The sequence below is a fragment of the Pyrgilauda ruficollis genome, unplaced genomic scaffold (assembly GCF_017590135.1).
Source record: "Pyrgilauda ruficollis isolate IOZ18807 unplaced genomic scaffold, ASM1759013v1 scaffold40, whole genome shotgun sequence".
Lineage (NCBI taxonomy): Eukaryota > Metazoa > Chordata > Aves > Passeriformes > Passeridae > Pyrgilauda > Pyrgilauda ruficollis.
The window spans coordinates 9,441,853-9,467,132 of NW_024525490.1; the positions used below are offsets into that span (position 1 = coordinate 9,441,853).

Genomic DNA, 25,280 nt, shown 5'->3' on the forward strand with positions numbered 1-25,280 from the left:
CTCGTGTGTCAACCCCTGTTCTACAGACTGCTGATTTTGTAAATTCATGTTCACATTGAAAGGATTAAAAGAATAGTTCAGCAGATTACAGTAAATTATCAGAGTGGGCAATTACTTTGGTCTGATTCAATTATAACTCTTGTTCCTGTCACAAGTGTACATTATCAGCCTAAGAACAGGGCTGAAAAACTTCTCAAGTGTACCCAACACTTTTAAATACAAAGAACAAAAATACAGACAAAAACAAAAACTTGTTTGCTGAAGATACCTGTATTCCATCCTAGTAAATGTTCTTATCATCCCCTGTCTGTATTATCCTTAGGCAGCTGTGGACACAGCAGCAATGCAAAGACTGTCCAAAATAAATGTGACCTCATGAATACATCTAGCACCTGATAGCATAAATCACAGGGGGAAAAAAAAAAAAAGAAGAAAATGGGATCTGTTACTTGGGTGACTGCTGGTGTATGTTTAGGAGCTAATTCTGATGAGCTATTCCTGATCCTTACAAATATATCACAGACAGTACCTCACTAAACCTTGTATGAGAATAACTCTACAATTGCATGAGCAAAACTTGTGTCATTGTTACAGCAGAAGCTCAGAAAATTCCAGGAAGCCATCCCCAGGGTATCAGTGGCAAGAGGGAAGCCTGGAAAAGGAATTGCTTACAGTGCCTGAAGCCTGGTTAATGTCATCAGAGTGAATATTTGAAAATATTTGAAGAAAATTTTCTTCAAGTCACTGATCCTCTCATCCCTCTCCATCCAGAAGGATTAACAGCAAAGGGAAATTAGATCAGCCTTATGCAGCTTCAAACCATGCCAGGTCCCCTCTAGAGAGAATCAGAAAGCAGCGATCTGCTCCCTCCAGAATCCACTTGCTCTTTGTCCTCAAAACTGAGCCTTAACAAATACCATCAGTTCACTTTTCTTAGCAGATTTATTTCCTGCAGAAAGCTACCTGCCCAGCAGCAATTTCTCCAGTCTTCCAAATCTTTCCAGTGTTAAGGAAAATCTCCAGGGAAAGAAATTACAACAGCAGCGTTTCCAATGAAAGATAAATGCTATTCTTCACACCACTATATCGATGCTAATAATGCCAACCAGACTGTTGCAGCAGAAGAACAGGAGGTTTCTTCCAGCTTTTCGTCACAAAACACACTTATTTCCTCTGTTTTGGCTTTTACTGAGCATATTTAAATACAAAAACAAGAATATAAACAAAGGTTAAAAATTTAACTTGTCACCAAAACCAAACACAATCATAGGACATTACTGGACACATACAGGACTGTATTTCTCTATGTGATGATGCACATCCCCTTGGTACAGAAGGTGAAGAACTGGCATTTACCTCAAAAGTTAGAACTTATGATAAATACTAATTTTATCTTGTGGCTATAGCTTCAGCAGCCCTGCAATTTTACCTATGCTCAATTAGGAATTGATTCCATACTTACTGGTGGTCCCCGGGGTCCTGTTGGACCTGCTTCTCCCTCTGGGCCCTGCTGACCCTGTTTTGGGCAAGAAATTTGAAATGAAATAAATTTGAAAAGTGATTTCTTTTTACACATTTTTCTAGACCTTTAGTATAAGATTAATGGTTTTACCTGTTTACCAGGATTTCCCATTAACCCTGGCACCCCAGGAGGACCTTTATTACCCTGTTGGGCAAAAGATGAAAAATATTAGCTGAGCCAATGGTTTGCTCTTCCATTTTAAAATAAAAAAATAAAATAAGTAAAGCTATAAGGTCTAAACAAAATCAGCCTTTGTTAATTTTTCAACTTCTGCCTTATTTTTGGTGTTCTTTTAACTTTTACCAAACCTTTCTATCTAATTTTTCAAAAGTCAGATTTCAGTTCCTTTGCTGTTTATGTGCTGACAAATCCCAAACAGATTTGATTGCTGCTTTCCAATCACAGAAGGCAATATCACTCCATGTAATTTCAGACAAAAATCATGTCTCAGTCTAGTTTTCTTTTTCAATTACTTACAGCTAAAGTCAAACACCACTGTCAGAAACATTCCATGGTCTCAATCTTACCATTTTTTTAACTAAATTGAAATTGATGCTGCAATTTGGTGCTACCTAAATAGAGATCACAACCCCTGTGATTGAATCAGCCTAGGGTAGCTATAAATATTATTCTTATTACAAGACTGTTCATTTCAAAATGTAGTGAGGTAGGAACTCTAACAAAGATTTCCACAAATTTGAAAAGAAATGGCCTTTTTAAGGTATTATTTAATGCCTAGAATAATGAAAACCACATAATGCAGCACAAGTATCATGAAAAGATACAGGCCAAAGTTGAATAAAAACTGTATTTAATTCTTTCAGCCTACGGTTTGTCTCTTAACATGAGAAGGTTAGTACAATTTCACTGAATACTTTTGAATTTTAGATACTTTAGCACTTTATTTCTGCTTTAAATAAGAAAGACAATACTCAAGACGTTTTACCTTTGGGCCAGGAATGCCTTTCATACCTGGAGAGCCTGGGAAACCCTGAAAGAAAAAAGATTTACATTTATTTATTTTTAAGGTGACTGGAAATGGTGTTAAAATAAAATTCTCTCTCATGCTTGAGTATTTCTAATCCTTTTATTTGATATTAAAGCACTTTTATTCAATAAGGGACCAAGCTTGAATTCTTTCTGTGTACAAAGTAACAGATAAGGAGTACTATTTTTACTTCATAAATTGCAAAAGGAGCATGGATAGGTGAGGAGTTGTGACTTTTTCTGTCTTAGACTAGAAATACATGCTTATCCCAGTATGCTGAGACTGGAGGTGCAGAGTTTTACAGATACCTTTGGACTTTTTTCATTCCCTCCTCTCTTCTCTGCAACAGCTCATAGCAAGCATACTTTTACTAAATTGTTTTCCAGGCTTAGGATTTCATTTGTATTACAAATTTATGTCTAGTTCTGTTTTAAAACATCTCCATCACTGTTCCTCACAGCAATTACTCCTATAGCAAAGTGTTTTAAAGAGGATTATATTTAGATTTGGTACAGTTTAGATTGGTACAGTTTCCAGACTTAGTTAATGCACGAAGATTACCTTCTGAGAGAGCCCATAAAGCACCAGTGATTCCCTGTAAGTTCCCCACAGGGAATACACTGGAGACCTCCAAGACACCCACAGAAAGAAGCATGAGCATGATGCATTCCAGATGTTCTGAGCCAGCAGAATATCAAAGGATGATTGTTCATGGAAACTGCTATGTCAGACTAGCAGCTCAGCTTTTCCTGCTCAGTTTGGGAATAGCTGGGCCCTAGTCAAGACAATGAGACCAGCCCTAATTATGGAGTCACACCAGAGGATCCACAGGGTCTCAGGTAGGAGAAACATAAGAGTCACATCCTGGCCACGAATGTTTTGTGAGGCCAAGTTCCCCACAACGGCACCTTGAGAAGGTCTAGACTGCTGTGCAAAGGTTTTGCATACACATAGCAGAATTTCGCCTTGCATTACACACACCCTCCCCTGAGCCTTTTGCTTAGATTTTCACTAGAATTACTCCAACATCAGAGTCAAATCACCAATACACAGCCTTTCTATGATTTGAACTGAGCCTACCTTTCAAAGGTAAAATACTTGATACTTACTGGCAATCCCTGGAGCCCTGTATCACCTGGAGCTCCAGGTTTTCCTGGTTCACCCTGTAAAACATTTTAAGTTCTAATTTATGCAAAGCAAACATGATGGAAAATTTTATTTCTGGAACACAGAGTTGACATACTTTTGGATCTGTAGTACAGAAATGTTAATTCAATTACCCTAATAATGTGCATAAAGCCACGAGCAGCAGCCACAAATTAATGAACAAATCTAGGGCACTATCAAAGCTCATAAACAGCCCAACTGTGTCTTACTTTAGCTCCAGGCATGCCAGGGATCCCTTCACGGCCATCAACTCCTGGTAAACCCTTGAAAAAAGAAAGAAAAAATTATTGTAACTTTGAAAAGATTTTGCCCAAGCACTAATATGCAAAGTAGCATTGAATGAAGCAAATAAATAAATTAAATATACATACAGGCTCTCCTTTAGGTCCAGGGAGGCCATTTATTCCTCTTGTACCTTGAGGACCCTAAGAATAATAACAATATTTGAAAATTAAGCTAAAGACAATGAAATGGCAGACTACAAGAATTTCAATGCATACTCATTCAGATACACATTATTTGGAGAGTACCAGTTATGCACTGCTTATATGCTATTAAGTAACTAATGTTTGCAAGTCAACAATAGTCAAAATGTGTCTGGGCTCACCCTTTCTCCCTTTGGACCTGCCTCTCCTAGTGGACCTCTCTGTCCTTGATCCCCCTACAGAGAAGAAAATATTTTAGAAATAAAATCAGAATAAACTTACTTGTATTTTTTAGCTAAAACTCTCAGAAAATCAACAAGTACAATTCACACTTGGTGAAAGTAGACAACTCAAAGTAACACTACATTTAAAAATGCAGTATTTTAAAACTGCAGTTGACAGATATATTTTAAAAACCACATCTCAAGCCATCATCACCTGAGATTTCAGGAGTGTCTAAGCAAATTATGTTGCACTGGTTTAACACAGAGTTACTAGCTATTCCAAGCGCAAATTCCAGCTATGGAAGCAGAGAGCAAGGAGGAATTTAAGAAAAAATACCCAAATAAACAGCCAACCACCCCAAACAAATAAAACACATACACAATAAAAACCTCCAACAAAAATTGCCCAAATTGCCCTCTACAGTGTTTTGTTCCAGTTTGATACCTGAAAAATTCCAAGCCACCCTAATGCACTGCAGGAAGAGGAAACCATAACATACTAAGTCAAAATGGGTTCATCTACCTCAAATTCTTTGGGAAGATTAAGACATTACTGACTTGACATCAATAATATCATTTATTCACCTGTAGGGAATCAATAGAATTTGATTAATCAGAAGCTTCTTGGATTCACAGCTGCAAAGCTACACTAACTGGGAAGTGTTTGACAACCCCACACTCTACTTACAGGTGCACCAGGAAGACCTTGGGGACCAGGATCACCATCAAGACCACGAGCTCCCTACCAAACAAATAGATAACACAAGATATTAAAGCGAACTGCTGGAGCAGTAACAATTTATGTGTCTTGCTTTGCTAGGAACTGCCAAGTCTCTACAGATGAAATGGCTTTATAGCTCCAACTAAAAAAAAAAAAGGCCATTTTCTTCATTTATCTTGATTTTTAAGGGAGATATGAAAGCAAATATATTTAAATATTAAAAATTATCAGTCAAAAAACAAGTCAGATAATTCTCTAAAAAAATCTAGGAAGGAGGTAGACCTTTACATGTTATTTTAAAAAATCTCTGTGTCTTCTTTAAATATACTATATCCTTCACCACATAATAGAATAACATCAAATTATCCAGAGAAATCATCAAGTATAGTGCTGCTATTTTTATCACATATGTTTCAAGGAAACAACGCAATCACTACCCTGTGTTTTAAAAAAGATTTAGAGAGAACACAGAACTCCTTAGTCAAGCAGATGTAGTAAATGTTTCAAGTAGACAAAATATTACAGAAAATGTAGACAAATAACTGCAAAGAATTAGAACACACAAAGGCCAGAAGAGCAAAGTATAAGATAGTAATAGCTTAGCAAACACACCAAAGATGTTAGGAAGGATCATTCATGAGAAGATTCATAATCAGGAGAAATTTGATGTTATCTCTGAAGACAGATGATCACAAGATTTACAGGATTTGACTTCTGGAGAAGGAGACAATGGCAGGATTGCTGTCCTGTCGGAATTTTTTACTATATAGATTTAACAAGATCACGAGACTACCCAGGTTTGAAATAACAGACGGAAACACTTAGACAAACAAAAGGAAAATTGTCCAGCAAAGTAAGAGTCTAATAAATATTAATCCCACTGGCAGCAATTTAAGACATAGAGATGTCAAAGAATGAATGGGAAAAAGAACAAACTCTCAATAAAAACTCCTGACAAAAACTGGAGTGATGATGGAAGTAAAAGGCTTTAGGAAGATACAAATCACAGGAGGGAGTACTTAATAAGTCTTAGCTTTAATTTAAATGTGCTATAGTTTATGATTGTTATAACTTGCTTTCTTGCAAATTACAGACTTGCATACATGCAAAACTACCATAAATGCAAGCATTGGGGGAAAGAAGTAAAAAGAACGTGCCCTTCATCAATTAGGACTGAGCTACCTTTCTTCCTAACAAGAAATGCAGTAGCTATGGAAATACAGCTGGTAGAAGAGAGAAAATACAGGGGAAATAAAGTAGGAGCTTAAATAAGCTTTTAAAGCATTCAGAATTGTACTTTTTTTTTTTTAATATAGACCATTTTACAGAAAGAAAGGTTAATACTCACTTTGGTACCTTTAGGTCCCATTATACCAGTTATACCTCTGATACCTAGAATGCCCTGAAATAGAAAAGTATATTCAAATTATGCTTAATTCTTCTCATCAGAACTGTCCTAGTTTTCAGACAGGAGACTCAAGAGTTCTACACCCTTTCTTTATGATTATTTTACTATTTTCTTAGTACTAAAGGAGAAATCCAACTGCTGCTGTATTAGAATTCTTAATTTATATGGTAATTTGATATTTTACTAAATTTAGAATTTTAAAAAGAATAACAGAACTATCAGGCTGTACTGTAAAACCACAAATACACCATAAAGACAGAAAAAAACCACTGATTTTTCTTCTTGGTTGCCTCAGAGTTGAAGCACTCTCACCTACAGCTTGTGTGAAAGGAACATGTGATGACCAAATCTGCAAAAGTGCTAAGCTGTCCTAAGTGAGGAATTGGACAGATGAAGGAGATTTTACAGAGTTCCAGAGGCAGATAAAGAAAGATAAAGGCTTTTGAGAGTAGAAGTGCTAAGTTTATGTGTCCACTAAGAGGCTAAATTGAGTAGACATCCTAATGCAGCAGGATGTATCATAACTATCATCACAGCTGTCATCACTTTCCTTCAAAAGTGTCTTGTGGGACATTTGGCTTTACTGTCTTCCTCTTCCCAAGAGACTGACACTGCCTGAGATGTCTCCTCCCTGCAGAGACCAAACCCCCAGCCATAACATGCTTGTCCTGCAGCTGCATTATCAAAACAGCTACAGGCACTTCCCCACAGCTTGGGCAAACACAGCTCTTGAGCAGATTCTACATTGGCAGCCCCTACTTGCTCCTCACATAGCTGGCTGGAATCTTGCACGGAACACTTGAAGCATTGTCAGCCTAAAATGTGGGGAAAATCATGGTAATGCAGCAAGCACTACAGCAGCCCCACAAGGGAGATGAACACGTTTACTCCTGCTTGTGAGACCACAGCTGGAAGTAGGCACACTGTGGTATCCAATACTTCCCATCAAAGGCAACACCTCTCCCAGGAATGGCTGTCCTATGTAGATCTTGTCAGTGGAATACATTGGCTGGATTGCAGGTGCTGTGGTGGAGACTGGATGCTTAAGCTCTTTCATTCGTTCACGTAAGGAGCCTCTAAGAAGACACAGCAGAGTCTACAGGCTCTCCATCTGTGCCTCCAAAGAATTGTTTGTCCTTTTTCACATGGGTTGTCTATCTGATATCAATGCATATTATGAATCCTAATTTTTGATAAAAATTATTTTAGAGTTTGTTTGTATGGTGACACATTGAAATGTTATGAGTAACACACACAAAAAAAAAAAAGTAAAGTAAATCTTTAATTGGTTTTTTAATTCTACTGTCTTATTTCACAGTGATTGAAGAACTTTACCAAACTGAGTAAAATTAATTGGTCCCCACAGGCCTTTCAGACAGCAGCTGAAGCTGCCTCTTACACAATTACTTTGTCTGCACCAGGGCCTCAGGGATACTTTCTCAGGATCAAGCATCCAAAGGAATTGACCCTTTCCTTTATTTCGTCTGTTCTTTACCTTTTTCTGGTCATAATCCAGAGGTTTATGTTGTCATATGTTTATGTTCATAGAGAATTCTGTACTTTAGCATTTAGATAACATGCATTAAGGTAAGCCCCTGTGTAGCATCAAATCTGGACACCAATGGCACTAAATAAATACTTTTAAACTTAAGAAAAAAGCATGAGACCCAATCAGAAAATAAACCATAGAAATTAAAGGTGTCATGCCTGTTTCTCCTCCTTAGAATGACCCTTTTATTCTGTTCCCTAGTTCTTTTCAGTCATGGTAACCATAAGAGCTCCTCACAGGGGACAAGCTGAAGAGGTATGTGTCATAATGAAGCACAGTTATCCAGGACAAGAAAATAACTAGATAAGATTGAAGGATACTTCTGGTGCAAGCCAAAAGGCAAAAATCTTGAGGGGAAAAAACCCTCATTCTTCAGTGGTTGCAACTTCATCCTCAAATCTCAGCTAAGAATTTCACAGCTGATTGTGTTTTGAACACAATGAAGTCAGCATCATCAAAATTATGAAAAAGATAGCGAAGGTGAAGGGAAAAAAATTCAACTATTTCCACAATCTAAGCACAACACAAAATTTAGGACGTGAAATTGTTTTTAAAGTTAGCCTTTCCATAGAACTATATGGAGCTTTGTGCCAAGCAATAATGTAGGTTTTGAAGGGACTTAAATAGTTCTACTTTGATTCAGAGGCAAGATGGCAGAATAAAGAGAAAGGTGCATAGAGGTTTTGTAATATCTGTTTTCTTAAAATAATAAGAAAAAACGATACGTCATTAGGAAGAAAATGAGTAACACTTTAAAAGGAAATACTTTACTGGAGGGCCTTGAGCTCCCACTTCACCACTAGGTCCTTGGTCCCCTTCTTCACCCTGGGAAAGCAAGAGGAATACATCTGTAGCCAATCCACACCATGTATATTGCTCTGTCATTGTATGAGGTGCCTTTCCTACTTAATGTTTTCTGTCACCATGTCCTGAAAGAAATCCAAATGAAGTCACACCACTTCCTCAGACAGATACTCATTCAGGCTCACATTTCATTTAATTATTAGTCAAAATGGTAATTTTAAAGAAACCTCAGTATAAAGAATAATGATATTTTACCCTTAATCTGTCATTCCATTTTTTCTTGACATTAATATCTTCAGGATTTCATCAGGAACTGTAGTAACAGGACAAGGAGTAAGGGGTACAAAGTTCAAGAGGGGAAATTTAGGTTACATAGTAGGAAGAAATTCTTTACTGTGAGGGTAGTGAGACACTGGAACAAGTTGCCCAGGGGAGGTTGTGGATGTCCCAACCTTGGCAGTGTTCAAAGCCAGGCTGGGTAAGGCCTTGAGAAACCTGGTCTAGTGGGAGGTGTTCCTGCAGAGGGGTTGGGACTAGATGATCTTCAAGGTCTAATCCAACCTCTTAATATTACATTATTCTCTGAGTTCTTGCTCTTCCTGACTAAAAGTGCAAAAAGTTTTCTCTAATGGTTTTCCCTGCAACGTTGAAGCATGGACCACAACAGTGCAAATCTGAAAATTTCTTGTAAATATTTCAATATTAAAGAGGTTATACAAAAAGGTTAATTCAAATTAAACACCTTGACAGAGTTAACATTTCAGTTTTCAAGATGAATCAGATTTGCCCTCTCTTTATGAACTTACACTATGTCCTTTCCTTCTCAAATGTATTTTTTCCTCTCATTCTTCATTTAAGTATTCATCTGTGCTGCAGCTTACTTGGTAAATTAAGGGAATTATCCTGCATTCAAATGTTTAAAAGTTTTTCAATTAATAAACTTAGCTTCAATTTTCCCCATAAGTTCTATAATAATTAAATTGAACAATCAAAATCAAAAGCAAGAGGAGTATGACTTGTGCATTGTAATAAATACATAGTACAGGTGACTAAAGAATAGAGAAGTGCCTTTGGTTACTCTAGAGCACCATGATATGTAGTATCACTTCATGCATTCTGTTAAAACAATTAATACTTAGAATATAATACTGTTTTTGAAGATGAGGCTAAACTACTATTAGTTTGCTAAAAACAGCAGTTTTTTCCTTTTTTTTTTTTTTTATTTTACCTTATAACCTTGTTTTCCTGGTTCACCAGACTCTCCTTTTGAACCTTTTTGCCCCTAAAATAAACACAAAAAAAACAAAACAAATTAATAAATAGAGACTATTCAAAATTAAAATACAGTTTTCCAAAACAGACAGAGACTGCTGAGAGCTGTCTTGCTGTTCCCTCTCAAACTCCATTCAGTACTCCTTCCTCACCTGTCTAGGAAACACTACATATTAAGTAGCATGCTCAAAATATCTGCTTCTGGATCTAACAAGGCTGCATTTCTAGGCAGGTTAGTATTTCTTCTTACGTTATCCCATAAAAATGTCCTGAGGCCAACAGTATTTCTGGACCCCAGTAAAGAATATATTTTTAAAAATCTTAGCTAAAATGAGACTCAAAACACGTTAATTTCAATTCAGTATGTTACAGGTCTCCCAGGAAGAGAAAAAGAAGTCAGAAAGATTAAGGATCTGGGGAAATATTTAGAGTTTCTGGAGTCAGACCACAAATTATCCAGGAAGTGAATGAAGCAATCCTTCACATACTCTAATCCTCTCAGGACCACACATAAATTTTACACTGAAGGTTAGAGAAGTAGCAAGAGATTTCAACAACAAGAGGTTATTTTGGCAGTCAAGAGTTGAATAACCATAATCAACCACAGTGATGCAATCTTTTTTGAAATTAACAGGGAAATGTCCTTTTTCAAGTCAGCAATTACCCTTCCCTAGTGCCTTGAGACGGCGCCTCTGGAAGAAACGCTGGAACAAACAAGTTCTCTTACCTTCATACCCATTAAGCCAGCATGTCCTGGGCGGCCAGGAGGACAAGCACTGGGACACTGGAAAAGCATTCACATAGTTATTACCACATAGGCTGAATAAGATTGCCTGAGATTACTTAAAAAGAAATAAAAACATGGACAATAATCTTACCAACAGGTCGCCATCTTGCAGGCCAATCGTTCCCTAAATTAAATTAAATTCATCAAAGTCAGTAATACAGAAATAACCAGACATGACTCATTAGGCAACACAGTGATCAGACAAAACTACTGTCTAAACCTGGAATCAGAAATACAATCAATCAAAGGATCTCTCACATGAAAAGCACCTTAACTGTAGGATTTTATTACAGGACTGCAGGTCCCATCCTTTATCTTAGAACAACTTTTCAAAAAATCCCAAAATATTTCTCTTGCTTTTTAAACTACCTCAAATATACTTTCTGTTAAATATAGAACAAACATGTCCAAACCCCATTAGTTTCCTACAGAAACCAAGGCAATTTCTATAACAAGAATAACTTAGTGCCATTTACCAAAAGATTCAGGTCTTTACAGAGAAAATTATTTTTACAGGCAAAACAATCTTCCCAAAAGTATTGGTAGATGACAGTTGCAATAAACTAGACATCAGTGTACAATGAGATGGACTCAGTGGGGGGAAGGCCTTTTCTCATATTAAATCAAATACTTGATGGAAGCTAACAGGAGGTTTATGAGGCACAACAGGGAGAAAGATTATTTCACAGCAGCAGCTGGATTCTCTGAAGCTCTGTGGGAGGGAACACACTGTTTCAGAGAAAAGCACAGGAATGAGCTCCTGAAAGAATGGTTTTATAAGCACAAGGATTTTTTTAAAAGCCAAGCCATTTGGGTCCATAATGTTGTCGACTGGAGTGGGACTGTGGCACTCCAGAAACCTAAAACAGACACAACTTTAAGGAATAGAAGTGCTATATGCCACTGTTGAGAACTCATTTCCACTTGTTTCCAAACTACTCTTCTCCAATTTACCATTCACGTTTTTTAAAATGCCACTGCCAATTCTCTGGCAGCTTGTCATGAAAACAAGAAACATGGCATAAATAAAGCACGTGTATTTAGGGTCTGTCCCTAAAGAGTGGGGGGAGGAGGTTCCCAGCAGAGGAATAGTACAGCTTTTAAAAAGACATCAGTACAACACCTTTCCCAGTGGTTTGCATTTCCCAGCCCCCAGACTGAGATGTGTCTGCCAAACTCTCCATTTTATTTCTCTGGGCAGGTAAATTGCCACAAGATAAAGGCATAACACGCATCCCTCCTCCCAAAAGGCTGAAAAAAGATAGCTGTTTCCCTGGAGAGGCAAAGCACCACTGTAAAGCTTTCTTTTATTCCTTGCAAGTAGCAGATCTGATTGCAAGAAATACATTAGAACTCAACCCACCTGGAAGTGTATATTTCTGTCTCACAAGCCAAATATTTTTTTTTTCTTCTCCTAACAGAGAAAAGCTTGCCTCTGCTGAGGTAATACCAGTGAGGCCCAACAAAGACTACATTTACAGTATTATGATTCACAGGGGAATTTAAACCTGTGTATTTGCAGTTTACAGAAATAGGAAGGCATCATGAGAGAAGTTACAAAATTTGCATTTCAAACTGCCTTTTTATAACAATAAAGAGTGGAAACTTGCTTTCTAACTGGAAGATCAAAATCTCTCTGATATCCTAAAATCAGTATTCAGCTGTAGAACTTAGGGAGAAGTTTTGTTCAAGCAGCAACAACAAAAATTCAGATGTAAGCACATATTAAACATATTCACTTACTGGAGGACCCGGAGGTCCTGGTAGCCCTGGTGGCCCTCTTTTTCCTGGATCTCCCTTAAAATGGGTAAAATAATTTAGTTGATTGAAAGTAATAATAACAAACAGCAGTCACAAAATCAGAGCACACAACAACAGTGAGAAATTATGTAGCTACCGAAGGACAGATTAGACTTGCAGACAGATTAGATTTGCATTTAAAAGTAGGTTTTATTAAACAAAATTTAATGCTATTTCAGATTTCCAGTAGAAAAGCACCAATTGGTTTCAGCTTCCATTTCAGTAAAGTGTGTTGTCAAAACAGAAGCATGGTGAAAGAGTGCACAGTTCAGCAGTAAGGTCAATAGATGGAGCCACACTTAAAGTGAGAGAACAGAACACTGAATTGCCATGTTCACTGATATGCAAATGAAAATCAGAGTGTTAAGTAGTTAAGGTTTACATTTCCTGTATTTCTGCCAGGTCTGCTTTTTGATTTCAACTTTCCTTGAATAAGAGAAGTAGAGTATTGGACACTCTGAAACATTTAATTCTAATCTGACAGGTGGCCCTGACTTTGTGCTACTCATTGCTCTTATTTCTGATGAGCTTCAAACATAATCCCTCTTCTACCAGTGATCACTGCAAAAGAAAAATGCTGTGTTTGAAAATGTTAGCCCAAATGGTATTCAGATGGCCCAATGTGATAGCCCACATTTATTTAGAAGGTATTTAGATGGCCCATTTTTTCTTTAAGTACCTTCTAGCAATTGAATAAACCTGCATTTTCAGCAAACACAGTAGTACTTACAGGTGGACCAGCACGACCTACTTCCCCAGGAAGTCCTGCTGCACCAGCTGGACCCTGCAACAACCAAGGTAAACAGTATTTTTATACAATATAATACCTATGTAACAAACATCCAAGGACTGAGAACATGTAATTCTCACAAACAACAAACCAGTATATTTATGAATTGTAAAGATTATACTTACAGGTGGCCCAAGAAGGCCCTTGCCCTGTGAAATAAGAAAAAAAGAGATTAGAAATATGGGGAGGGCTGCAAACCTAGTAAAGCTGTTTTTTAAAGCTGTAAATAGAGTATTTCAGAAAAAAAAAAAAGGCGTAAAAAAGCCCTCATTAGTTTCTGCAAAATTGTTTTGGAAACTTGCTTAACTACTGTTAAAAATCAATTTTATTATTAGGTAATCAGTATCAGTAGAGAATATTAAATTACTGATTAACTTGCCTTGCAGTATCATTAGACATATTTATAAACATATACACTCCCACAAGGGAATGAAGACATTAAAGGCTTTGTGTTTAGCTAATTATCAAGTACCATGATAAACATATCTATGCTATAATAATTTCCTTCTAAAGGTACATTTAAATTTATTATAAAAGTGAACTTTTTTCCCCACAGTGCTTCCCTGAGGCCTAAATCCATTAAACTTATGGGTTTTGGTAATGAGAAAGAACACTAAACTTCTCCTGTTTATATTTTCTGTCAGTGTTGTTCTGAATCATTTTAACGAGAAGTGCCCAAGATACAAATGTGTTTCTGCCTATTTGGATGATATACTCCCTCTAAGAAAACATCCCTCGGTCATGCATTACTAAAGCAAATGGAAAATTTTATGGAGAATAGTGTTGGTGATATACATGGAACATTAAAATGCAAAATCCCAAATATACTTAAATATTCAGGAGATTTGACATAATAAGGCACCTGGGCTGAATGTGAGTAAAAAAGCCACAGAATATCAATCCAGGGTTGCATTTGTAAGCCTATTCAGAAAAGTCAGTATAACATAGGGAAAATTTCAAGCACCCATCAGAACCATTCCATTTTAACCATTTAATACACAGTGTAAAGCAAGCTTGCTATTGCTTCACACTTCCTTGCTACAATTCATCATATTATACATATCTATATTTGACTGTAGAAATCAAATTTTCACTGCATCACATATTCAATATTATAATATCCCCTGCCTCTGAAAGAAGGAGACCTGCTTGCAGGTCTCATTGGAGTACCCTCTCCTAACACACCCCCTAACAGAGGCAGGAAAGGTCAATGATACCAAAAGAAGCAGCTACAGCTACTGTGACCAGCGCACACAGGGGCCCAGAAGGCTGTACCCTCCTCTGACCACTCCACTGCATCTCCTCACCTCCCTAATTAAGGCTGCAAAGAGCAGAGACTCCTAGAGCTACTCCACCCTTCTGGCCATGAACTCCCCACAAGCAGACCAAGCTGCAAAGCTGAGAGCAGCTCCAGAGCAATCAGTAAGGACACAAACAGAGCAGTTCAGCAGCTCCTATCCCAACCAGCTGCCCATGTTCCTTCCTCTGTCTTTTCCCTAGAGGGAAAGCCTCTCCACACAGCCTGGGACTGCAGCCTGGCATGCCCAGGCGCTTGCTGTGTGCTGTGGACATGCTCATCTGACCCATGGAGCACATGGAGTGCACAGGCTTGGCCAGCAACCCAGAGCCTGCAATCCCCTGCCGCAGGGGCACCTACCCTGTAATCTGGTCAGTACCCCTGCCAGCCACCTCAAAGAGCCCAGTGTTTGCAAGTGTACCCTGTGCTGGACACTGTGTTTTAGTAGACCTTAAAACATTTTCAAATTCTCTGTCACTAAAGACACATGGTCCTCCCCATATGCCACATCAAATATCAGCTCATAGAAAAGTTGGAGGGAGCTAAAAGAGAGAATGGACTGAAGAGTGCAATGCATGTACTTAATGTAGCAGCCCCAGGTCCATCTACCAGGACAGGTCAGAGACATCAGACTATTTAAATTACTTGAATTAATCACAGGAATTCTAAGAACTTTGGAACCCTGTCATTTAAAAGATTATCCGCCAAAGAGATGAGACAAAGAGAATAAATTAAAACAAAATTATGAAGCAGGAAAAAATATAAAAAAAGGGGATAACTGAAGATTGCCAGGGTACCTTCTGGGGAATAAAAGGTGACAGAAGCAGAGAAGCAAATTATATATATAAAACTTTATGTCCTTAATATTCATTCTTGAAGATACCCAGAAGTCCTAAGTTAGCTGATAAATATCACTAGAGGAGCATGAAAAACAGTGATAATAATTTAAAACTAATTAGCGTTGTACCCAAGGCTTCTGATTTTCTGTTTGCACTGAGCATTTTAACAACTTAAGCAAGATGTTTTGTGAAAAATGAAGTCTTTGGATAACTATCCAGGGACTACTCCACTTGCAAAAAGCCACTGACAGTATTCAAAGCTGTGCATAATTACACCTAAGCACTCAATTAATCATGTAGGCAGTATGCAGGTTCATAATTGTGTTCACTATGTTTCTGGTAAATGAGGTTTCACGAATCAAGCCAAAGAAGTGCAAAGGTTAAACAGCCCCATTACTTCACATTTGTAGTAAGAGCTTCTCCAAAAGTCTCTGAATCTGAAAATTAGAACAATTGCACTCCAGCACTACCATTTCTACTTGGGTTTTTTGTTTATTTTGTTTTTACAATAGGTGGGTTCTGTTTGGGTTCTACAGGGGGTCTTTTGTTTGTTTAGGTAGCAGGGTTGTGGGGTTTGTTGTTGTTGGTTTTGTTTTTCGTTTTTGTGGATTTTGTTAGTAGGTATAATCTCACTAAAGGTCAGCTGACGTGTGCTGGCCATTTTGAGAATCTTCCAGTAGCTGCACAACTTCTTCAGTAGCATACAGCCATTCATCAGAGGGAAAATGGCATTTATACCGGCTTTCCCAGGAGATTTATTTTGAGCATTAATCTCTCTACATGGACTCAGCATGTATGGGTTAACAACCATGGAGCTACAAAATCAATCACTAGGCTTCTTCCTAACAAGTGAGGTCCAAGGATAAATCTTAATGAGTATGAAGGTAATCACAGGAGTTGACTAAGTATATCCATCTTTTCTTTACTTTTAAGTAAATTGGAATTCTCCTTTCCTCATTATAAATATTCCTGTGGATTCACCTGAAAATACAAACTTCAGTTGCTTATTAAGCAGAGGCAGAACAACTCCAAAGGCAATCCCTACTGAGGTTCACTGAAGCGTTATCACCTTAGGATTGAAAGTCTCAGGGCAAACAAAATCACTCAGCTTTGAACAATGGTCCAAAATCTTATCAGATTTATTGCTTTTACAGTCTCAAAATGTGGTGACAAAAGTCCTGCTACTCTGAAAAGAATTAGCATTCCACCTTGACAAGTTGGTCCAGTTTCCTGCTTTCCCAAATTAATGTCTCTACCTCTGAATTGAGATTAACCCTCTTTATACATGTTTTATGCACACACTTTTTCTGGAAGGTCTTAAATTAATCATTCTTGCATTGTTCTGTAAAAGGTGAGCTGAAATCATGTGCATTTTTCCCAACTCAGTTTTTCTTTTGGCTGACAGGCTAAAATGCCACAGTACTTTAATCAAGTATTTCAGTAAATCAGTTTTATTTCCCCATTTTTCTTATCCTAGAATCACAGAATGGCTTGGTTTAGAATGGAGATTAAAGATCACCTAGTTCAAATTGCCACAGTAGGGACACCTTCCATTAGACCAGGGTGCTCCAAGCCCCGTACAACTTGGCATTAAACACTTCCTGGCATGGGGCATCCAAATCTTCTCTGAGCAACCTGCTCCAGTGCCCCACCACCCTCACAGCAAAGAATTTCTTCCTAATATCTAATCTAAACCTACTCTCTTTCAATTTGAAGCCGTTTCCCCTTAAAAAAAAAACAAAAACAAAACAAAAAAAAAACAAAAAAAAAAAAAAAAAAAAAAAAAAAAAAAAAAAAAAACAAAAAAAAAAACAAAACCCCAAAAAAACCCAAAAAACCACCAAAACAAAAAAGTTTACCTAGGACCCACCTCAGTTCTGCCATTTTCTGTGACTAAATTCAACTCATATATTGAGCCTGCAGACCAGCCAGCCATTCTATTACCTATTTTCCAAATTTTCAGGTAAGAATGAGCATCCATGAAAATTAAAGTGTCCACAAAATGATTTATCTTGAGTTTGAACATGTCTATAATGTCACACCTTCAAGAATAACTTTATTTTCTCTCTGGCCAACTATCAAAATAATTGTTAAATATAAATTTAATGAGAGTTAAAAGAAAAAGGTCAAAAATATCAATACACAAGGAGTGTTATACTGGAATACCATACCTCTTTGATTTAATTTAAATAATTTCTCCAAGTTGAATTTCATTTTTAATTAAAGTTTAATTATATACAGTCTTAATTATAATATATTCTAGTCATCTTATTCCATTACTCATCTTCCTTGAGGTTTTTTCCTAAACTAAATTCCTACATGCGAACCACTTCTTCTAACAGCAAAACTACTAAAATTTACAATTATTTTCAGCCCCTAAAAATGGATGTTAGATCCATCTGGATGCTAACTGGAACAGTACTCTTTGCATGTCTTTTCTCATATTTTGGCCTGTTTTCATACAGAACTGCAAAACGGCACAAGGAGTCTCACAGAATTTACACTTCAGTGATGCCATTTAAACACATGGCTAGGAGTTGAAAACAGGAATAGCTGTAGACTCCCATATGCAAATGAAACAGGGGCTCTCTCATCTCCACAGCATTTTCACAGAGATGGAAAAGCATCGCATAAGTCCAAAACTTGGGATTCCATCACACATGCTCCTTTCATTTTTCAGCATACAAACCAAACATAACCCTTCGGTAATATTTGCACACATAGATATAAAGACAAAACTGTTCCTTAAAGTACTACTTTTGTAACTTATGAGTTCTTTCAAACCTCAGAAATAATTTTGGCCTTTTCTTCACTACATTTAATGGTAAGAAGCCTTCATAACAATACTTAAGATGCAAAAATCCTCTTTGTATACTAAATGCATTACTTACTGGAAGTCCACGAGCACCTGGCAGTCCTGGCTCCCCCTGTAAAAAATCAAAAATGAGTTTTTAAGAGGCTTTAGCATCAAGTTTTGTAAACAATACACAGAAGATATTCTCTCACCTCTTCGTTTCAGTAAGACTTGATAGAAAGGAAAGACTTTCTCAGTATTAAAAAGATACATTCTCTGGCCTTTTATTCCCTCACCCCCCAAAAACTCAAGCATGCTTTTTACTCTGACTCCTATTTCATTTGTTTAACTGATTATGAAGTCACTGTGCTGGTTCCCACTGCATATTACAATGGCACAACTGTAATACAAGATGCAAAGGGCCTCAGCTTTACTGAAGATGCTCAACCTTAATGTCAACAACGCAGTGCCAGCCACCACTCCTTACTGCTGGCTGTGGGAATGGAACCTTCTTTGTGCTGTGTGAAAAGGGCCCACTACATGTGTATTCTATAGGTATGTTAGGATTATAATAAAGGCTAGAGCATCTTATCAGTCACATAGAGACAAACAAAAATGCTGCTTTAAAAAAACCCATCATTTCATGCATAATTTTGTTCCTACCTTCTGTCCTTTTGGTCCTGGGGCTCCACGAGAGCCATCAGGTCCTGTGAATCCCTTTGGAAGTAAGTTATACAATGTTAATGCAAAGGTTATGTGTTTTTCTTAATCACAACAAAAAACATTATGCAACATAGAAAAATGAGACCATTAAATGAAATTAGTAACTGCAGGAGCCTTGCAATCCAAATATTTATTTACATGTACAGATACAACTGTATAAGTTTAAAGTTCTAGCTTCTAGTGACAAACATGCCTCTGATATGTATCTTCAAGAATTACTCAGTTAAATCATAATTAAATAAAATCATGTGATCTCATATGATCTTATTTCCTCTTAATGGGAGATTGATGAATTTATTTCATGGCTAAGGTTAAAAACAAAAACTGTCAGTGTTGTTCATTTCAAACAAAAATTTCATTAACAACATCAACACAAAACAAAACCCCAGAAAGCTGCCAGGCTGGATTTAAACTTACCCTTTTAACTTATCTATCTGGCTAAAATCAAAACCTAACCATATTACAAACAGGAATTCATTTGGAATTATTCTTTTTCCTGCTGCTTCCAATTTTACAGTCAGCTTATATGGCTTAGAAATTTCCAGATATCCAGAAGAGCTTTTCTTATACATTTATCTATTACTTTTATTTTTTTTTTGTACACTTCCACTTGTTTTGGTGCACTTCCAGCAATTCAGTGTTCACACAATTTTTCCGACTATTTGATTTTGAAAGCTTACATGATCATTACAAGCAATTACGGTACAGTACCTTTTTACAGTCTATTAAACCTGACACTGAAATAATTTTTGAAATAAAATGAGAGTTAAAAAGTCAGAACTGCCTCACCAATTAAACACAGAAGGTATTATAAATCTAAAATACCAATTAAAGGTTGAATAGACAGTGGAAGTACAGTAAGGTCTCCTTTTAAAGGTTCAATCTTTCAAAAGACTGTACTCTAGTATTACATTTTCACTCATCCAATAATATGAGGGAATATACAAGTGTGAACAGATACCAAAACCTGAGCTGAGTTTAGTGTGTTCTGTTTCATATGATTGTGTTCCCGTTAATTTTGGCAAGGAAAATAAAACCATGCCTTAAGTGAAAACTGTAAGAGGCAATGACTTTTAAAGATCCGCTTGTAGGGTTTTGACGTTTACAAATGGGTAGTGGACCTGTATTTTTTTAGGAAGATGTGAATTGGTATGAGATGTCACTCACAAAGCCCATTTCCTCTTCCAGATATGGAATTTGTACAGTTTAATTAAATTCTAGCTCCATGTCTACTAAATCTCTTCCCAAAAGCAAATTAAATATTAACCTCTAACAGCATTGCAACCTTAAATAGATACTAGGCTTTTTGATTTATACAATTTGCAATACCCTCTAACACACTGGTTTATGGTATATAATCTTTATTTATGATATTTTAAATTTTTAAAGTTTTAAAAGCTTTTGTAAATTAAACATAAGCTTGCCTACCCCCTGGCATAACATCTAAGTACTAATGCAACAATCTTGCTTCATAACAAGAAGTGCTTTTTAACAGTGCTCTCAAAAGAGAGAAATATGAAGTTCCCAAAAATGTTTGAAGACATTTTTATAGCCACAAATTTATTCAGGAGGTATGACTTAACAGGCCATCAACACTCAATGATGAAACTTCAGTCTTCTCTATTATTTTTCACAGGATGGGAAGATGCATCAGCAGATCTTCCTCATCCTTTGACCAGAGGTGGCTTCCAGAGGCCACAGCAGGAGCTGTCCCTGAGACCACTGCCCAGTGCCCTCTCCAGGGCCAGGTGGCAGCACTGACAGCCCCCATGCTTTATTTATTTATTTATTCTTGAAGGAAACAAACAAACAAATACATCCAGAGGCCACAGCAGGAGCTGTCCCTGAGACCGCTGCCCAGTGCCCTCTCTAGGGCCAAATGGCAGCACTGACAGCCCCCGTGCTTTATTTATTTACTTATTCTTGAAGGAAACAAACAAACATGGAAATTCTAGAAAATCAAGTGTACTCACATCAGCTCCCGGCTCTCCAGGCAACCCAGGGGATCCTGGTTTGCCTGCATCCCCATCTGGACCCTTCAGGATTTAAATGGACAGTTAAGCATGTTTCACAGAGAGAAGCATAAACAAAACTCAAAATCTCTTCTCTAGCAGAAGCAAATGAAAAGTAGCTGCAATCACTTACCGGTGAACCAGGAGGGCCCTTCGGGCCTCTCTCCCCCTACCAAGATATGAAAAGGAAGGTATGAGTCAGGACTGCAATAACCTTTTACAGTCTTTCATGAAAATCACTGATTTACAGATTACCAGAAATAATCCTGAACTGACTCTTATTGTAGAAAATAAATATTAAATCCACATCATTTCTATTACAGACAAACAGAAGTCACCACAGAAACTTCTGACAGGAATCAAGGGAACACATGTAGTAGCTCCTATCAGGAATAATGCCACAAATCCTTATCATAATTTAGTATGAGTGGGCATCACTATGTAATCCCTTTTGAGATTAGATTTACAAAACCCTTACACCCCATTAATGGCAGATAATCACAGCATATGATGCTGATTACACAAAATAAATAATCCTGAGTTTTCTATGCCAAAGATAATCTGAAAATCTGCTTCCTCCTCTCACTACAGAGCATGAGATCCATCAATTCTTTCATGTATCTGCAGCCAAATTCAAAGTCCTGAAGATCAAAGGCTGACAGACAACACAGATACAGCTCAGAGCATTTCCTATTTCCTAGGCAGGGCATGGGAAACACTTACATCAATGCCATCAATACCGGGAACTCCTGGTGGCCCTGGTGGACCTGGGGGGCCTGGTGGACCAGGGGGGCCTCTCTGACAAGGAGTAAAAAAAAAGAAGCAATTAGAGTCTGGCAAGCCATGGAGCTGTTCTGGGGGGACCAGCACAGTTAGAAGCTATGGGTTAGTCAGGAGATCACAGCTGTGACAAGGACCTGCATCCTCACCCCATGTACAACACAGGCCCTCTATCCTATTTTGACTGTCGCCATGAGAACTGGCAACACTGCCCTCACCAAAGGAATGGGGCAGGTGTTAAACTCCCCTCCCTGGGCCCAGCCACTCTCCTGTGCCCACAATGCTGCCAGGGCCAGGTGGGCTCCACTCCTCACCCAGCAGGATCGGAATGCTCCATGACAATGACAGGGTGGCAGAAATAAGTCTTAGAAATAAATCAGTTCGATCTTTGTGGATCGAACACCGAAATTCACTGCACTAATTACTCTGTCTTTCAACACAAAAGAGACAGTTTTTCTAAGAACTCATACTAGCAACGAAAATTTAAAACACCCCTGCTTCACTGACAGGCTCGGCAGTTTCCTGGTTCCTCGGGATTACACTAACATCCTCAGAGGCACTTTCTCAAAGCGCCGGGCTCCCGGGGGGAGGCAGCAGGCGCCGCCAGCCTGTGGAAACTCAGGGAAAGGCAGTCCCAGGTCTCCGTGCCTATAATGAGGGGCTCTGTTCTCCTTGGAGCGAGCTCTGCCCGCGGCCCCACAACGGGGCTCTGTGAGCAGGAGGCTGCTCCGGGCCCTGAGCCTGGTCCCTTGGTCTGCTGCTCTGGACACATTTCCTCCGCACACCGGAGTTCCCAGAAATATTCCGTCCAGCGTAGTTGCGTGCGGAGCTCCAGCCCCGGCGGAGTCACCCGCGCTGCGCTGGCCACTGCCCCGCGCTCAGCTCGCCTCTGCTGTATCGCCCGCAGCTGCCGGGGGGACACGGGACAAACACCCTCCGGGGGACAGCGCCAGGCAAGGCAGAGCAGCATTCGGTCCCTCCCTCTGCACCGACACACCGAGCTCCGTCCGCTCCCTCGCACTTACCTCGATTCCCGTCTGGGTTACCTGCGAGGGAGAAAAAATAAAAAACAACAAAGCAGAACCAAAGTCAGAACAAACTTACTTGAGCCAGGCCGAGGCAAAGCGCCTGCAGGAGCAGCCCCAGGGGCAGGAGGCACCGGGCCATGGATGGAGGGAGCAGCCGGCGGCTGCCGGGGCGGGCGGAAGGTGAGCGCGGCCGGAGCCCCTCCCGGCTGCGGCCCGGCCCTGGGCAGGGTCGCGGGGATTGGAGGAGGGCTGGCGGCCGGGCAGGCGAGGACGGAGCCCCAGCTGCGCCTTAACCCTTCGCCCTGCTGCTGCCGGGTCGGACACCGACCCCGCCGCGCCCGAGGCCTCCCCCGCCAGGCTCCCGGCGCGGCGGCGGTGCCGGGGGCCGCAGCCACGGCCCCTCCGCGGCGGGCACAGCGCCCGCAGGGCAGCCGGCAGCCCGCCAGCCGAGAGGCAGACAGCAAGCCACGCAAGGGTTAAAAGGCTGCTCTGGGGGGTTGCGTTTCTAAAAGCACCGAATACCGGGCAGGTATGGTAAAAAAGAGCATCTGTGGCCAGGAGCGGGGAGAGATAATGAAACTCCCGTGGGCTGCAGCGGCCGGCAAGGCAGGACAGGACAGGACAGGACAGGACAAGTCGTCTCTCACCCGAGCCGGCAGCTCGCCGCAGCCTTCGCGCTGGGGTCGCAGGGGGTCGCAGTGGATCACCATCCACTGGATCTCGAACTGGCAAAGGAGAAAAGATCATGTTAATTCGGGTCAGGGATCACGCTGGTCGAGCCTGTAAGAGGTGGAATACTGGCGCACTAGGCAGAGGATTAAACGCTAGGTATTTAATGTCAATAGCTACAGATGGAGCAGGGCTTTCCCCTGCATTCCCCTACTCCTGACTGTGGAGGTCTTTTAAAGAGGGGTCATAAACTGGCCGAGGTGCTGCCACTCCTGAAATCCTCTTTATCACATCTCTACTGTTCTGTTTGTTTGCAGTCATCACAGTTTCCAGAGTGCTGAGAGCACAACAGAAGGAGTACCCTTGTTTCTTTTACCTGTTAACTGACACCACCATCTGTGAGCCAATTCTTTCCCTCCTTTATCCACTTCTCATTTTCAAACCATCATAATAATAGCCAGTTGAGTGCCATAATATACATACAAAAGAATGAATACTAATTTAATTCTACAAGGCAGCCATACAATAGCAGCAGCCCAACAGTATCCTCACACTAAATCCAAAACAGCTCTGTACCAGCTACGAAAAGAAGAAAGCTAACTCTGGGTGCCGTGAGGCTATATAAAACAGAAGCTGATAGGAAACCTCTCTAACTTTTTTAAAAGTTAAAAATAAAACTCTTCTGGTGGCAAGGTAGTAAAAGATGTGACTGGCTTCCCATTGATTTAGGAGAGGTGAGAGAAGGGCAAATATATTCTAGCCTTGCTGTCAAGGTATCTTTTCCCGTGCCAGTATTTCACAATGATCTTGTTGATTAAGTTAAGATGATTTAAAGGATGCCATTATTTTGAAGACATCTCATGTAGGTATTCTACTGATATCAATATACAGTGTTATTAAGGATAAAGTACAGTCATAAAGTTTTCAGAAATGAACCTCAGATAATTTAGGGATAATCATAAAGCAAAGATATTAAAATGTAACCTTTTAAACCCAAAGGTGGTTTTGCCTGAGGTAGAGTTTATTTTCTTCAAAGCAGCTGGGATGGAGCTGTGTTTTGGATTTGTATTGGGAGCAGAGTTGATAGCACAGGGATGATTTTGTTATTGCTGAACAGTGCTTGGATGGAGTCAAAGCCTTTTCTGCCCCTGACCCCAACCCATCAGCAAAGAGGCTGGGGGTGCACAAGGACTTGGGAGGGGACACAGCCAGGATAGCTGATCCCACTGACTAAAGGGATATCCCAGACCATACGACGTCAGGCTCAGAATATAAAGCTGGGAGAAGAAGGAAAGAGCAGGGGGAGTTTGAAGTGATGCTCTTTGTATTCCCAAGTCACTGTTACATGTGGTGGAGCCCTGCTTTCCCAGAGATGGCTGAACAACTGCCTGCCATTGGAAAGTGGCGAATTAATTCCTTGTTTTGTTTTGCCTGTGTTCATGGCTTGAGCTTTACCTATTAAAGTGGTATTTATCCCAATCCACAATTTTCCTTACTTTTACTTACAATTCTCATCCCACCGTGGAGTTGAGTAGGCAAGTGGCCATGTGGGGCTTAGTTGCTATCTGGAGTTAAACTACGAAGAATGTTTAAGACTCATAGGTCTGTATTCCTGACACGCATTTGGCAGGATTCCTACAGGATTTCTGTTTCATCTTTATTTCTTAGTCAGCACAGATAT

At 39.4% G+C, this 25,280-nt stretch overlaps 1 protein-coding gene across 1 annotated transcript in view; it reads right to left on the minus strand.

The window, feature by feature from the left end:
* Nucleotides 1-25,280, minus strand: part of COL9A1 (collagen type IX alpha 1 chain) — a 60,067-nt gene that overhangs the window by 22,542 nt on the left and 12,245 nt on the right. Inside the window, exons 6-28 of the mRNA XM_041477473.1 lie at nucleotides 23,578-23,655; nucleotides 22,928-22,948; nucleotides 21,846-21,920; nucleotides 21,256-21,291; nucleotides 21,084-21,146; nucleotides 19,051-19,104; nucleotides 18,485-18,520; nucleotides 13,583-13,606; nucleotides 13,398-13,451; nucleotides 12,611-12,664; nucleotides 10,959-10,991; nucleotides 10,808-10,864; nucleotides 10,037-10,090; nucleotides 8,776-8,829; nucleotides 6,396-6,449; nucleotides 5,015-5,068; nucleotides 4,285-4,338; nucleotides 4,049-4,102; nucleotides 3,887-3,940; nucleotides 3,620-3,673; nucleotides 2,469-2,513; nucleotides 1,613-1,666; nucleotides 1,463-1,516 (exon numbers count right to left, since the gene is read on the minus strand). Of these exons, the coding sequence (XP_041333407.1) occupies nucleotides 1,463-1,516; nucleotides 1,613-1,666; nucleotides 2,469-2,513; nucleotides 3,620-3,673; nucleotides 3,887-3,940; nucleotides 4,049-4,102; nucleotides 4,285-4,338; nucleotides 5,015-5,068; nucleotides 6,396-6,449; nucleotides 8,776-8,829; nucleotides 10,037-10,090; nucleotides 10,808-10,864; nucleotides 10,959-10,991; nucleotides 12,611-12,664; nucleotides 13,398-13,451; nucleotides 13,583-13,606; nucleotides 18,485-18,520; nucleotides 19,051-19,104; nucleotides 21,084-21,146; nucleotides 21,256-21,291; nucleotides 21,846-21,920; nucleotides 22,928-22,948; nucleotides 23,578-23,655 (1,170 nt within the window). The remainder of the gene's footprint in view (nucleotides 1-1,462; nucleotides 1,517-1,612; nucleotides 1,667-2,468; nucleotides 2,514-3,619; nucleotides 3,674-3,886; nucleotides 3,941-4,048; nucleotides 4,103-4,284; nucleotides 4,339-5,014; nucleotides 5,069-6,395; nucleotides 6,450-8,775; nucleotides 8,830-10,036; nucleotides 10,091-10,807; nucleotides 10,865-10,958; nucleotides 10,992-12,610; nucleotides 12,665-13,397; nucleotides 13,452-13,582; nucleotides 13,607-18,484; nucleotides 18,521-19,050; nucleotides 19,105-21,083; nucleotides 21,147-21,255; nucleotides 21,292-21,845; nucleotides 21,921-22,927; nucleotides 22,949-23,577; nucleotides 23,656-25,280) is intronic.